The sequence below is a fragment of the Urocitellus parryii genome, chromosome 8, assembly GCF_045843805.1.
Source record: "Urocitellus parryii isolate mUroPar1 chromosome 8, mUroPar1.hap1, whole genome shotgun sequence".
Classification (NCBI taxonomy): domain Eukaryota; kingdom Metazoa; phylum Chordata; class Mammalia; order Rodentia; family Sciuridae; genus Urocitellus; species Urocitellus parryii.
Genome location: NC_135538.1, coordinates 39,984,151 through 39,999,052, shown reverse-complemented (window position 1 = coordinate 39,999,052; position 14,902 = coordinate 39,984,151). Strand labels below are relative to the sequence as shown.

Genomic DNA, 14,902 nt, shown 5'->3' with positions numbered 1-14,902 from the left:
CTTTGAGTTTTCAAAATAAGTAATTTCTTATTCTTCCGGCTGACTCTCTCAAAGAGATATTAAGCAATATTTTGAAGAAATTTTCAACGTAAAAATCAAGACTGTATAGCATTCCACAAATGTTATTTGTTCTCTTACTGAAAATTTTACCCAATAATATTACTGATGATAATGTCTAAATTATTAACATTTATATAACTAAATTATATATTCAGAAGTGACCTGCCTTTTAGGTACGCAAGCTATAGTAGGCAGCAAAAGGAAGGCAACACAAAGCAAGTCTGGGAATCTATGTTTTTACATGAATGAAAATTGTTGACTTGGTTATGTTAAGTTTACCTTAGAAGTTAAAGCATATTTTTAATTAAAATAGAGTTTGCCTAACATTATATCACCAAGACTATAATTCAATTATATATTTTATTTATGATTTGATGACAAGATCACCAAAATAATTTTTAAAGAGCATGTATGCAGTTTGCATGCTACCATTTTTCCACCTTGTGTCTAACATGAATTAATTTAAAAGACCAATTTATAAATAATAAAATGTATTCATGATGCTAGCTATATTTCCAATTAATAAATAAAACAAATAAAAATCCCAGTTATAGTTCTTTTTCATTACTACAGGGATATCATTTTTACATTACTCATGCTACAAAAGCCTTCTGAAATAAATGAATTTTCTTCTGGCATGTATCTATTGAATATTTATGCTTTAAATAGTTCTTTTTAAATTTTTATTGAAATGTAAGCTTTCTGCTGGATTGTCTATCTGTTCTCTTTCTCTTCTATCAGCGGAAGTGCCTACTAGACATCTTGGCTTTTAAAAACTAGTATTCATATTAACTAACATAATTCAGGCATTTCCATACTAACTTAACATTTGAATATTTATGAAGTTCAAGATTACCTTTTGTCACATTGTATAATTGAAGACTTTCTTTTCTTATTGTAACTATTTATAAAAATGTAAATCATGAAATTTTACAGTGAAATTTCATTAAAAAGTTGCCTCGTGTAACTCTAAGCTTTGTGAACATGGGCATAATTAGGTACTGTAAGTATTTTTTTAATATTTATTTTTTAGTTTTTTAGGTGGACACAATATCTTTATTTTATTTTTATGTGGTGCTGAGAACAAACCCAGGGCCTCACACATGCTAGGTGAGCGCACTACCACTTGAGCCACACCCCCAGCCCACTGTAAGTATTTTCTTGGGACAATTTTCAAAAATTTTATTTTTCATTAAAATAATACCTAACAAAACTAAATGTTAGCAGAAGAATTTTTTTGTTTGCACATACTAAGATATGATAAATGTAGTGATTAAATGAACTAGATTAATTATAATACATAGATATAGATATTTAATCTGGGTCTAAAGAAAACAGAATCTTATGTTTCTGATAATCATTCTGACCTAATGGATGCTTTTCTTCTGATATATTTATACTTAGACTACATTTAATTATACTGAAATCATTGATTACTGTATTATATTGTATAGCTTACTAAATAAATAAATGTGCAAGGGAAAAACAGATCATCATGATGGTGTAAAAAGCAGATGCTTATTTGCATTGATTGTTCTGTCATGCATTGCTCCTTTAACATTGCCGTTAACACATGTCCACCAGTTATTTACCATATTTCTTCTTACAATCAGATCAATAAGCATTATATAAATTGCTATGCTTTGTAAATGAGATATTCCCCAAATGGTCCTGTGCTAATGCAGAATATTTGGAGGTGAAATGATTGGATTCTGAGGGCTGTAATCTAGTCAGTCCATCCCAGTTTCCATGGACTGGGTTGTAACTGTAGACATATGGGGCATAGTTGGAGGAGGCAGATCACTGGAGACATGCCTTGGAAGACTGCATCTTTTCTGTGGCCCTTTCCCTTCTTCTATCCAACAATATGGTCCACCTCACCTTGGGTCCAAAGCAGTGGACTCTGCCAACCACAGACTGAACCTCTGGAATTGTGAGCCAAACTAAACTTTTCCTCCTCTAAGTTTTTCATCTCAGGTATTTTGGTCAAAGCAATACAAAAGCTAACTAAAACTATGTCAATATAAGTTTCATTTACAAATGATATAAATAAATTTTGACTCAAGAGTTTTTCGGTTTAGAGCATTGCATTATATTTCATTCTCTTAAAAAATTACCTTTTTCTTCTTTAACATTTCACTTCTGTTTTTTCAGTGAAGAAGAAATGGTAATTTAGAGTAACATATATATTATAATTTCTTAATGCTTGGAATTAAATTTGCATAATTAATATCCATATTTCAGAAGTCATATAAAATGAAATGTATGGTATTAATTTAGCAATAACAAGTAAAGCTTGTTTTAGGATATAAGTTCTTAGTTCCATTAGATTTTTAAGGGTAATAACAATGCCTTGCCATACCATTTCCTATACATGCTATAATATCAGTGTCTACATTTCCATAAATTGTTTTTTAAGTTATATAATTTGTATAATAATGTACTTTTGTTCCTTTGTTGTCATAGCTAATTTTATGTATGTATCTTAAAATGTCATATTTACCTTTACTTTCCTTTTCAGATTTTTCAATTTTCTTCTTCCCTGGGAAGGAGGGAATAACAATAAATTATCATCTTAAAAAAACGTGATTTTCTTATTAATTCTTGGAATAAAGAGTTAAAGATGAGTTCAATTCTCTGAATGGAGGAGCTGGCGGTCAGGGATCTACCATTTAAAGATATACAGGAAGAGGCCATGTTTGAGAATATACATCCTGCTTGTATTCAGTCACCTCTATGCTTAGCCCTTCCTATTCCTTGCATGATTTGAGGTGAAACTAAAGGAAGCCATGGCTTTATCAATAAGTTTGAACTCATACAATAGGGAAAATATTAAAATTTCCAATTGTTGTCTTCAGAAAATAAAGATTTAGCAGTACTGTGGATGCTCCACTAACAAAAAAGTCACATATCTCCGAGTAAACTGTAGATCAGTTTTCAAAACCGAGTCTTGATTGATTAATAATTTTCTTTATTATGTTTTTCAGACAAGAAAGAAAGAAATCAATATTTAATGAGACAACCTATTAGGTGTTAGAAATGTGACACAAGGTATTTCACTGAATCCTTAAATGTGTCTTTGAGGAAGTTAGTATGCCTGCTCTGTAGATGAGAAAACTGGGAATTTGACCAATTAAGGGATTTTCTCAATTCTATACAGCTAGATACAGATTCAAATTTGCATATTGTTTTTACAATTCAATGTTATCTCTTCTGAGATGCTGAATATTTACCTGATTCTGTGACTTCTGATGTTCCCTCTTTCAGGAAAAAAAATGTGATATAAAAATATGAATAAATAGCAATTCATTATAATAGTAGATAAATTTTATTTTCAGGTATTTTCTATTAAATTATAATAGACTCATTTTCTCAAAATGATAGAAACATACTGACAATATTTATGAAATCCATAACTAGACATCTATTGTGAAAATAGAAATATTTACAAACTAACCTAAACCTATTGAATATAATTTTAAAATGTTAAGTCTTTGGTTAGTTTTCTAAATTACAAATTAAAAACTACTGTGACAGAAAATTTAACTTGAATATTATGGATGCATAAATGCATTCACTCACCAAATATTATTAAAGATACATAATTTATAAGATGTTGCACCAAGTGCAATTGAATGGGACCATGACATGAAAAATAACAAATGCAAATTCTGGAGAATGAAGAATCTACTTTTCCTTTTGTTCCTTCAGTTAACTCATAAACTAATAACTTTCTAAATATAACCTGGCAGTGTGGGGAGCCACTCTGAATGACCCATGCCTTCCAGTCCTGAAGCAAGAGGCTCAGACCAAGTACTACATTTGTGGTGACTTGGGCCTTGTCCCAGGAAGTAGAAGGCATGTCTTCAGGAGTAGGCGTGTCACTCATGGAGTTGAGCTACACTCACTATTCTTTTATAATACTACCCCTTTGCCCTGTTTGGGATAGAATGTTCCATGGAAACATCCTTTGTGTGCCCCCTTCTCTTGCTCTGCCTTTGAGTGTGACCTTCCTAGATGTCAGACAACCTGCCAACAGAAGACATCATAAAGCTAGACTTACTCCCCTGAAACCTGACCCCTGCCTCATTTGAATGGCTTCTCCTCAATAAGAGGGTTCAGCAAGTGTTCTCTCTCTGTCTTTCCACCGACCCCCTACGGTCAGAGGAGCCATCACAGGACCTAAAGAAAAAGGTGTAGTGTCTCTTGTGTGATTATTCTGTGCAGCCCAGTTTAACTGGAGTTAGTTACCCTGAGTGTTTTAGTTGTGAGAAACGTGACATAGCACAAAAAGTTTTATCTTTCCCTCAAAAATCAGTACAAGTGGTTAACATTTCCAGAGAATTTATCTGAATGGGTAAGAAATCTCTCAGGTTTTCCAGTGACTTGGAAGACACAGAAGAAAAAACATTAAAATTTCCAATTTTCTCAGCAACTTAATGAGGACCTAGGTTACTTACTGAGCTCCTGTCTCAAAATAAAAAAATAAAAAGGCCTAAGGATGTGACTGAATAGTTAAGTGTCCCCCACAGTTCAATCCCCAGTACCAAACAAAATAAATAAATAAACTGAATGAATTAATAAACAAACAAATAAATCAGGTTTTGGTAAGCCTGATGAATTTAGCTAACAGTCTTATATAACTTTTTTGAAAAGTATTTTCATAACTCAAGAATAGTTGACTAAAATTGAATAAGGAAGATGATGAATAGTGTTTCATAAATAAGATAATATTTTCAAGTGACTAACATTCCAGTTTAACTAGAAACACCTAATTTTAGTAATATTCTCCACACTAGTAGCAATAAGACATTGAATACGCTAGCCATTTCTCCAATTCAAAGGTAATATTTAATGTTTAGATTGTCACTGAATTTATTCCAAGATAATTGTGGCTTCGTTTTTTAGAAATCTATCATAACATTGCTAAGAAAACAAACTGATCCTTAGTACACAGAAACTTTGAAAAAAAACCTCCAGATACATCATTGAATTCACATATTTGTAACCCAAAGTAAAGTCTGGAACACGTTTTGATAGTATTAAGGAAATGATTTCATTGTTTACTGTTGCATTTTTATTCTTCCCTAAAATGCCAAAGGATGAGTCCACATTGCTAAAAAACGATGTGCCTCAAAACTTTTTGAAAACAAGAAAATAAAGATCTAATCTGTAGATATTATATACTTAAAGCAAATATCATAGCAGTAAATTTTTTTTAACCCAGATAGTGAGTATTAGAGGAAATTTCATACTGAATTTACTCAATGCATCATAACAGACAGTTGAAAATAGACAAAGAGATGCAACTACTTGTCTTTTGCACTGTTAGTAGTTTATGATACATATTTTTATTATACAGACATGACAAATGAAAACATTTTAGGCTATTTTCTCAGATATCCTAGTACAGTGTAAAATGCCTAGCAGGTGTTCCACAAATACATGTTCAAGGGTTAACAAATGCAAAGCACACAATGTCCTTTGTCAAACAAAATTTCTTAATAGGTAATAGCATAATATTAATTATGTTAAGAAATGTGTCATATTTTTAAACTTAATATTCCATTTAAAAACTATGAAATTAAAATAGTATAGAAGTTTTTTAAAAAATCTTAAATTATTTACTTACTTGGAGTTGGTTTTGGTTTTTCTAAAAGTTAAAAGAAAAGAAAATGTGGTGAATTTCTAGGTATATGTAGTACATTTGTCCATTATATTTTCTGTTTCTGTATTTTATAGTTAGAATGGAAATAAGGTTCAACATATGTTAAAATAAGAAATAAGGAAAGTATTTTGAGTAATTTTTAAGATATATTCCCCATGAATTTACTACAGAACAGTTGTAAACCTCTAAAATATAGAACATTTTTGTTCTCTTTATCCTCACTAAAATCTTATTTATGAATTGATATACTATGAATGTTTACAACAATCTGAGCTTCTTATTGTTTCTGAATGGCACAGAATGCATATTATTTCACTTCCTTTCTGAAAATATAATGCTAATTAACAATTTAAACTCTCCAAATATAGTATAAATGAAAAAGTTGATATAAAGTATCAGAAAGAAAAATGGGTGGTAGATGAATACCTATATTGTAGAAATACATTCTCTTCAATATGCCTTTTCTCCTGAAATTAGCAACTAAAAATATTAAGTGTTCACTCTTATACTTAAACTTCTACTCACTAAAAAATAGCCACATTTTACAATGATTGTGAAAGATCTGAATCATGCATAATAAGGACAAGTAAATGCTGATACATTAACAGTTTGAATATAAATTGATATAACTTTTATTAAAAAATTAGAAATATTTATAAAAATGCATTGAATATAACATTCACTAAAATAGTCTAAGGAATTTTAATTTAAAATTAATAAAACTACACATATTTTCTAAATTAATAAACTAAAATGGTAGATATCATACATTTTTGAAGGAAATTTATAAAACACCTTTTTTTAAAGAGAGAGAGAAAATTTTTTAATATTTATTTTTTAGTTTTCAGTGGACACAACATCTTTATTTTATTTTTATGTGGTGCTGAGGATCAAACCCAGAATCCATGCATGCCAGGCGAGCAGGCTACTGCTTGAGCCACATCCCCAGCCCAACAAATTTTATATAGATCAAAGAGCCTCCTTAAGTAAACTATGTGCAATTCTACTATAGAATACTACTAATGAGTAAATTCTTTAAGTAATGATGCTTTAAAAACCTTCCAGATGCATTCTAAAATATAAAAGTTGAGGGAAAGTACTATGAATATATGTTATGATATATGTTAGAAAAAGTGGTATATATACACATATGCATATGTGCATATATAGATCCATAGATAATGATAAAAGCATACACTAAGAAATAAGAGTGATTGCCTATTCAAAATTATTAGATATTTTCAGAATGAAAACTGGAAGAAGAGGGAAAAAGAAGAAAATGGATATTTATTCAGTTAGCCCCTGAGTGCCTTAGTATTGGAATCTTGAAAAATATTAACATTTTTAAAAAATTGAATCTTATTATAAAAGAATTATGTCAACTGTTATAGAATGGAATAACTTCTATTTTAGGAAATATATCAAATGACATTCACAGTTAGTGAAATTCAACGTATGTAATTTGAAATGGCATTTTTAAGTTATCAACAGTGAATCAAATTCATTGATAAGATGACAGGAATGTTGCCAACAATTAATACAGAATATTATGGAAGAACCTCATACACCAGGAAAGCATATCTGTTCTTTTAATGTTGCTCCACTATAGTAGCATGCTTGGCCATCCATGATTGATTGACGATACCACAGCCCTTAGGTCATATTAACTTGATTATACTGCAAAACCACAAGACTATGTATAGTACCAGGAAACAAAATGCAAAGTGCTTGCATGTATTGCTCTAATTTTCAAATTTAATAAAAATAATGAATTAAGATAATAAACTGTCAACATAAAGGTAAAAATACCTGCTTTTATAGACGGAGGTTCTTTTTCTTGATCTTCAGCTTTTTCTAGAAAGAGAAACCAAAATTTATGGCAATCAGTGGATTATTCATGCAGTAAGCATTTTTATTTATATATTTGCAGCAATCCTCAGCTTACACAAGAGACATGCCCCAAAAGTCATTTTTATATAACTTGTAACACAGAAAGCATATTGCCTTGGAAGCACTTTATAAACAAGTTTAGGTTCAGTCTATGGACATTCCTGAGAATGGTTTTCTCCTGCATGCAGCTAAAGGGCAGTTCCAGAGTATTCACTATTCTTGTGACCATGTGGTTTAAGAAGAAGACAGAATATGCAAAAAGGACATTAGAAAAGAAATTTCTTCTTTCTTTGCTGAAGTAGGAGTCAGTCCTTGGGAACATTTTAACGTAGATGACATTTGCCTTTAGCATTTGACCAACTTCTTTCCTTGCCTTTCTGATTCCTAGTTCCCTTCTTACCAGAACAGAAACAATTTAGTGTTGGACACTCGTTTCTTATTTAAAATTAAATACACATATGTTTATCTCCAGAGAATATCACATTTTGTATTGATTTTGTACCATCTCCCTTTCCAGGTTCTGTAGGAATCTCATATTCTCCGCCAATTCCAGGACATGACAAATTAAATAAAAAATTTGTGAGTAATTGACATTCCCTTAATTCTCTGAAAAATATTTAAAATATAAAGTGTTTAAGGAGATTGAACACTTTAATCAAAAGTGGAATTTAAGATGAAGCCATGTAAGAAGTGATATGTTCAAAGGAGTTGAGAATATTTGGAAATTGAGCAGATCACCAGAGTAGCCAAAGTAGCCCAGGAGTAGGTCCTCTCCAGTGACTTCCAAGGTTAGTCCTCCTAATCTGTTCTTGATGTTTACTTGTCCTTTCTTTCCTTTACTCCTGAACAAACAGATTCTGTGAAATTACTACTATTTTTCTCCAACATCATACACCAACTATGAGGTAGATAAGAAGATGGAGAAATTCAATTATTATTAAACAAAATAGAATATTTATGAATTAGGGATCAATAGTTTTCACAAATGAACTTCCATGAACTGAATTTGCATAATTGTTATATTCAACAATCATGAAAAATAAATGAAAATTAAGTTGATAATGTTTAAAGTATTAAGCTGTCATAAAAACACCACCACAAAAATAAAATAAATCCAAAAAATCACTGATAAATAATATGTATTCAAAATTTGTTGCACAATTATGCACCATATATTTGTTCCATATCTCCTAACTTGTCTCCTATGTTTTTCGTAGGAACTTGGCAACCACTTTTCATACAGAAACCAGAATATGTGCTCTTGTTTCACAAGTGTATGTCATTCAAGGATCGACATTATAATTTTGATACAGTGTTAGACACTTTTAACACCTGCATAATAATAATCGTATGTTCACACCTTCTTTAGTTTAGTAGTCTCATTTGAAACTATCTACCACTCTAATGTCTGTGTTGCACCTGTGCAATGAAATGAATGATCCTTGAAATTTGCACCCATGAAGAAATTCTGTGACTTTAATAGAAAAATGACAAAATGTTTACAATTTTATAAATTAAAATGTGAAAAATCTTAAAGCAAATATGTATATATAAATATATATTTATATATACATATGATTGTATATATATATATATACATTGTTTATAACACTGACAATTTTACATAATTTTATTTGTCTTTGTTATTCATTATGTATGTTTAAACGATTTGCCACCTCTCCTAATATATTATTTTGGACATTGTATGACCTGTATGCACTTACTCATTTAATATTAACAATAGTGATATGACTTTTAGACATTTCTTCTATGTAATTATGAGGAATCATTAATTAGTAGTGAGAGACAAATATGTTAAATAAAAGCCATGGGAATAACATTAATTCATCACTTAAAAAGGCAATTTAGCCATAAGACACATGACAAATAACATATTAAAAACAGGCAAATTGTTAAAATTGAAATGGTCAAGCGATACTTCTCAGGTTTTAAGTTCTTCATCTCTTACTTGCTGGTTTGGGTGTGGCTGTGGAGAATGAAGGAAAGTAGATGATAGATCAATGAATACAGATTGTAGGGAAAAAGTACCTTATTCACATGCTCATTTATTTGTTCTATTTTTTAGGTTGTGTCCCTTAGCTTAAGTTAACCCTTTTTCTTGAGCAGTTTTATTTTAATAATATGACTTGTCAAAAACTGATAAGACACATGAAACAGACATAACATTTAAAGCAATCTGTATGTTCAAGGTTGGATTTTCATAATCTCCAAATATCCATATGACAGGGTGAGACACTCAGAGATGCATAATAATGTCTTAAGAGTACAGGTGTGAGGAACATTATAATCCTAGGCATTGCTTGTAAAAAAGAAAAGTTGTCATTCAAGGTCATGGGAAATGGTCTCATATAGTTTCCTTCCTTCTTATAGAATAACAGTATGTAATAACTATAATAAATTTGTATAACTAATTAGTTCTCCCAGAATATTATTTACCTTTAAGAAACAACGCTTCAATTCTGTTTATAGAATTCTTTTAGGTAAGTGACAATATTTACTTCATAGGCTTTCTCTTATATTGATGAGTGTGAAATGAGACTCCTAGTGGCCAAGCCGGGAAGACTTCCATCTTGGAATCCAAGGGGATTTAGTGGTTCAAGATCTGAACTGTATTGAAGACTCAGAATTTTTTTTTTTTTCTCTCCACACTGGAAAGACTCCAAAACCACAAGAGCACATGCACTCCTTTCTTTCTCCCATGAAATAATTAGGGATGGGCTGTTTTTACTTTAATATTATGTCTTCTACTTTATTCTTTAATGTAATTTTAAAGGTTTCATAGCCACAAAACTCTTTGTGGAACTCCATGAACAGAAATTATTATAGCTGATGTATAAGTAGCAGAAAGTTTCAAATTTTTGAGATTTTTATGATTTGAGGAGATGTGGCTTGAAAATAAGAGTGAACATATGTGATACATTACATACTTTATGAGCTGAGGCTAACTACATTTTAAAATGATAAAGTAATGCAGCTTTAATTTAAAATTTTTTAATAAAAATTTATTAAATTATATCTGTTGTTGTTCACAAGAGTTCAGATTCTTAGAATTTATGTCCTTGCAAGTCTACATGTTCCAATGAGGATGTACGCTCACCTATAAAACATAAAACTGATAAACTGAAGAAAAATATAAGATATTTTATTTACCTGTTTTTTCTACAGTGACAGCTTTTACCTGCTTTACCTTTTCTTCTGTGATAGGAAAAAATGTTAACACGAGTAGAAATTTTGAATACATCATACAAAACATTGACAATATTTCATTCTTGATATTTTGTATTCTTTTTTTAAATAACACCCATGCATGAAAGTTTTCCCAATAAAATAGTAAACAATACTTCTATTCAAATAGGAACCACACAAAAAAAAATGTCTAATCTAGACATCCTCTGCACATATCTTATTGCAGAGGAGTTCCTAATTTAATTTGACATATAACCTTCTAATGCAAATCCTACCCTTCACCTTTGCTCTGTGTCACTATATTTATCTGTGACACAGAGGCAACTCTTTATTCCTGACAGACTAATATAAAATGAAGCAGTTTCTCATCATTCTTGTGGAGGTACCTCCCTGAGATTCCAAAATGAGACAGTCCTCTGTCTTCTCTGATTTTATAGAGTCAAGGAGATTTAACTCAAACTAAAGTGACTGTTACATTGAGCCAATATAAAATTAAACCTCTCAGCTGGGAGAGTGAACTTGCTGTTTAAATATTCCTTAAGAAAGTTTCATTGAGTACAATAGAATTTAAAGAACAGGAAGATTTGTAAGTGAAATTTAATATTTCTGGCTAAAAGACATACATTTGATATACACTCAGAAATAAACTCTCACTCTCTCTGTACTCTCCCCTCAAAATAGCTAACATTTAGAGCATCAGAAAATAACAGTTTCATTAATGACATAAACTAGGAGGCTCTAAAAGTTCTCTGACTCCCCCAAATGTCCAGGCCTTTTTTCTTTATTCATATATTTTTAAATATTGATGTCTTAAACTTTTAAAAATCATACTTTTTAAATCCAATCCTACTGATTCAACCCCATTGAATCTAGATTTTCTGAGGCCTGATTTAAAAAATGTAAACAAAATATTCCCTAAAATTTGTTTTCAAAAAGAATGTTTTTAATTTCTCAAAAATTCTGGCCCAAACATATTCAAGAACACCAAGAAAACAATTCATGGAACGTCTGGAATGGAGAATAATATTCTACAGAATAACCAAGACTTGGAGAGTCTCAAATTTAAATTCACATTTAATCAATTTAAATAAAAACTACATTTCTATTTTTTAAATAAAAACTAATTAATATCCTTGATTTGGTGAATTCTCTAATTTTCTTTACAGGAGAACCACAATGGGTCCAGCTCAACTGTCTACAAAAGGTACTAACAGGAGTAATGAGTAAAAAAAGGAGAAGCAAGAATGGGGAAAAGAAAAAAAGGAGGAAAGAAGCAGGGAGGATGAGAATGACTCAATATCCTTGAGATTTGGGGAGTCAGGATGATCACATCTGAATGAGACAATCTGAATTACAAATTGTCTAAGGATATCCTGCTCACCACAGGAAAAATGAAAATATCGAGCTCAGCTGGGCACATAGCATCATCTGTAATCCCAGCCCCTGTTGACACAGACAAGGAGGATCGAAAGTTTGAGGCCAGCAAAATCAAAAGGGCTGGGATGTAGATCAGTAGTAGATCATCCCTGGGTTCAATCCTCAGCACTCCTCCACCTGCCAAAACTGTGCAGCCTATTCACCTGGATGCTGGTGATTATGGTCTTCATACTATCTCTGATGGGAAGGAATGAGTAGCTGTCTAGCTGGATCGGACTCATCACATTCTCAGTACATAAAGTATTAAGAAGATGTCTAAAATTGTAAATATTCTAGAAGCTCATGACGTAAGACATCAGTTGTCTCCAGTAATTTCAGACTTGACTGTATGCTCTTCCTTCTGTGACAGCTATCATATTGAGAGACACTTTGAGACTACAAACACAACCTTCCAAATACCTGGTTTGTCATGAGAAACATTCTTATGTGGTTTCACTGTGTCTTGTTCTGAAAACAAAATATAAAATCTTTTCAAGTATTTATGACCTTGATAAGTTTATATATAATGAATACTTATGAGTTAGGCCAGTGGTTTGTAAAACAGAAAATAACTACCAAACGTGCCCATAGAGAAAAAAAAATTATAAATTTCCATGTGATTCTATTTCATATTAAAAACTCGAAAGGTTTGATTCATGAAAACAATATATTAATAATAATTATTTACATTTAGGTGACTTAATTTTCAAAACATGGGCTATAATGAAGCATACACATAAAAGCATAGATTAAAAATGAATTTAGAAATATGCAAATTTTCTTATAAAAGACTCTATAGAAGAATTTTAAATGAAATGTTAATACATACTGTGGATTTGTGCCTTTTCAGATGAAGCTTGAAAAGAATAAATATATAACATATTTGAATTACACTACATGAAAATTTGTAATAATTAACAAAAATAAAAAAAAATTAACTAGCTTTAAATTATATTGGGCTTCTGGTTTTCTTTTTTGTTTGTTTGTTTGTTTTTAATGCATATATCTGGTAAAACCAGTAGTGACCAAATGTGATCAGGAAAATAAAAAGAGTAGATAAGTATTGTTAGTATTTAGATATGAGGTGTTCCCCATAAGTGCATGTGTGAAACAGAGCAAGAATTTTCCCAGGTGAGATGATTAAGTTATGAGAACCTTAACCTAATCAGTGGATTGATTCACTGATAGGATTTAAAGGAGCAATAACTGTAGACAGGAAGGGTGTGATTGCAGGTAAGGGCCTTTGGAGTTTATATTTTGTTCTGGATGAGCAAAGATCTCCCTCTGCTTCCTGATTGCCATGTCCTAAGTTGGCTTCCTCCTCCACACCCTTCCTCCCTGCTTTCTCCCTCACCTCAGGCCAAACAGGAGTCAGCCACTGAGGGACTGAGATCTTTGAAACAAGATCTTTGAAACTTCCTCTTTTCTAATTGTTCTTATCAGCTAAAACATTTTTGAGCTTTGTTGCATGAGGAATACTTTATTAGGAGAGCAAATAGATTCAAGCTATGATCAGATGCCAGTAAGAATTAAGAATTAAAGAAGTGAGGTAGTTTTATATATATACTTCTGGATTTGAGGAAGGAAGGAAAGAAAAAAAAGTATATATATATATATATATATATATATATATATATATATAGAGAGAGAGAGAGAGAGAGAGAGAGAGAGAGAGAGAAGATACTTGCCTCAGGTTAACAGCTAGTTAGTTCCAGAACTAGGACTTAAACACTAAATGGCAATGAAAAACTTGGGAAGATCACCCAGTTTTTAACTTAATGTATAAAAATGATTGTCTGGGACAGTCTATTAGCAGGAGTATATAGGATCTGAAACAAATCAGATATGGGCTAGAATCCTAGCTACAATATTAATTAGCATGAAAATCCTGAAAAAATAACAAATTTTTCTAAACTTGTTCTGTTGAGCTGTTTCCACAAATTATGAATGTATATAATAACTGCTATGTTGTGTGCTGGTCCTAATCATATGATAAAAGTAAAAATGCATCATTAGTCTTTACTTCACAGTAGATGCTTAATAGGTTCTTATCCCTCTTACCCTTTAAACCCAAGTAGTCCATGACTTTATGAATTTATAACTCTGATGATTATTATTAGAAATAAAGCCACAATTTTAACATGATCATACTCTACCCCAAAAGATGTGTTCTAAAAACCTAAAGCCTCTGCTGAGGTTTATTGAATTCACATTCTAGATAATTTTGTCTATGGGCAATCCCAATTTCACCTAATCTAGTACTTTAAATTTATATTGAACCATAAGTGGGGAAAAAATGAGGAGAACTGCGGGTTTAGCTCAATGATAGGGCACTTACTTATAAGGAAGCAGGACACCCTGGGTTTAAGTCTCCAATATTGATAATTTTAAATAAAAAAAGAAAGAACAAGGGGAAAAAAAAGGATGAGGAACTGGGAGACTGTGTTCCCCTAGTGTGAGACAAACCTATTTTTATTTCCTAATTGAAAGCAAAGTCAGCTCTGAAACTATTTAAGATAAAAATATTGCTACTTGATTTTTACATTCTTTTAAATTTGTGCCTGGGTTGGGCAGGGAGACCATTTTAATTCTATAAAAAAATAATGAACCAGAACACAAATATATTTTTGGAACTCAATTTTTTCCATAATGGGAAAATAA

General features: G+C 31.1%; 1 protein-coding gene across 7 annotated transcripts in view; it reads right to left on the bottom strand.

Moving 5' to 3' along the window:
* Trdn (triadin) overlaps positions 1-14,902 on the bottom strand; it is a 367,236-nt gene that overhangs the window by 32,597 nt on the left and 319,737 nt on the right. For 6 of the 7 annotated variants that reach the window (XM_077801927.1, XM_077801930.1, XM_077801928.1 and 3 more), the window contains 8 exons: positions 13,071-13,097; positions 12,662-12,709; positions 10,790-10,834; positions 9,588-9,605; positions 7,538-7,582; positions 5,693-5,713; positions 3,294-3,320; positions 2,564-2,602 (listed from right to left, as the gene is read on the bottom strand). In XM_077801927.1, the coding sequence (XP_077658053.1) occupies positions 2,564-2,602; positions 3,294-3,320; positions 5,693-5,713; positions 7,538-7,582; positions 9,588-9,605; positions 10,790-10,834; positions 12,662-12,709; positions 13,071-13,097 (270 nt within the window). The remainder of the gene's footprint in view (positions 1-2,563; positions 2,603-3,293; positions 3,321-5,692; positions 5,714-7,537; positions 7,583-9,587; positions 9,606-10,789; positions 10,835-12,661; positions 12,710-13,070; positions 13,098-14,902) is intronic. The other variant, XM_077801929.1, reaches the window with a different exon arrangement.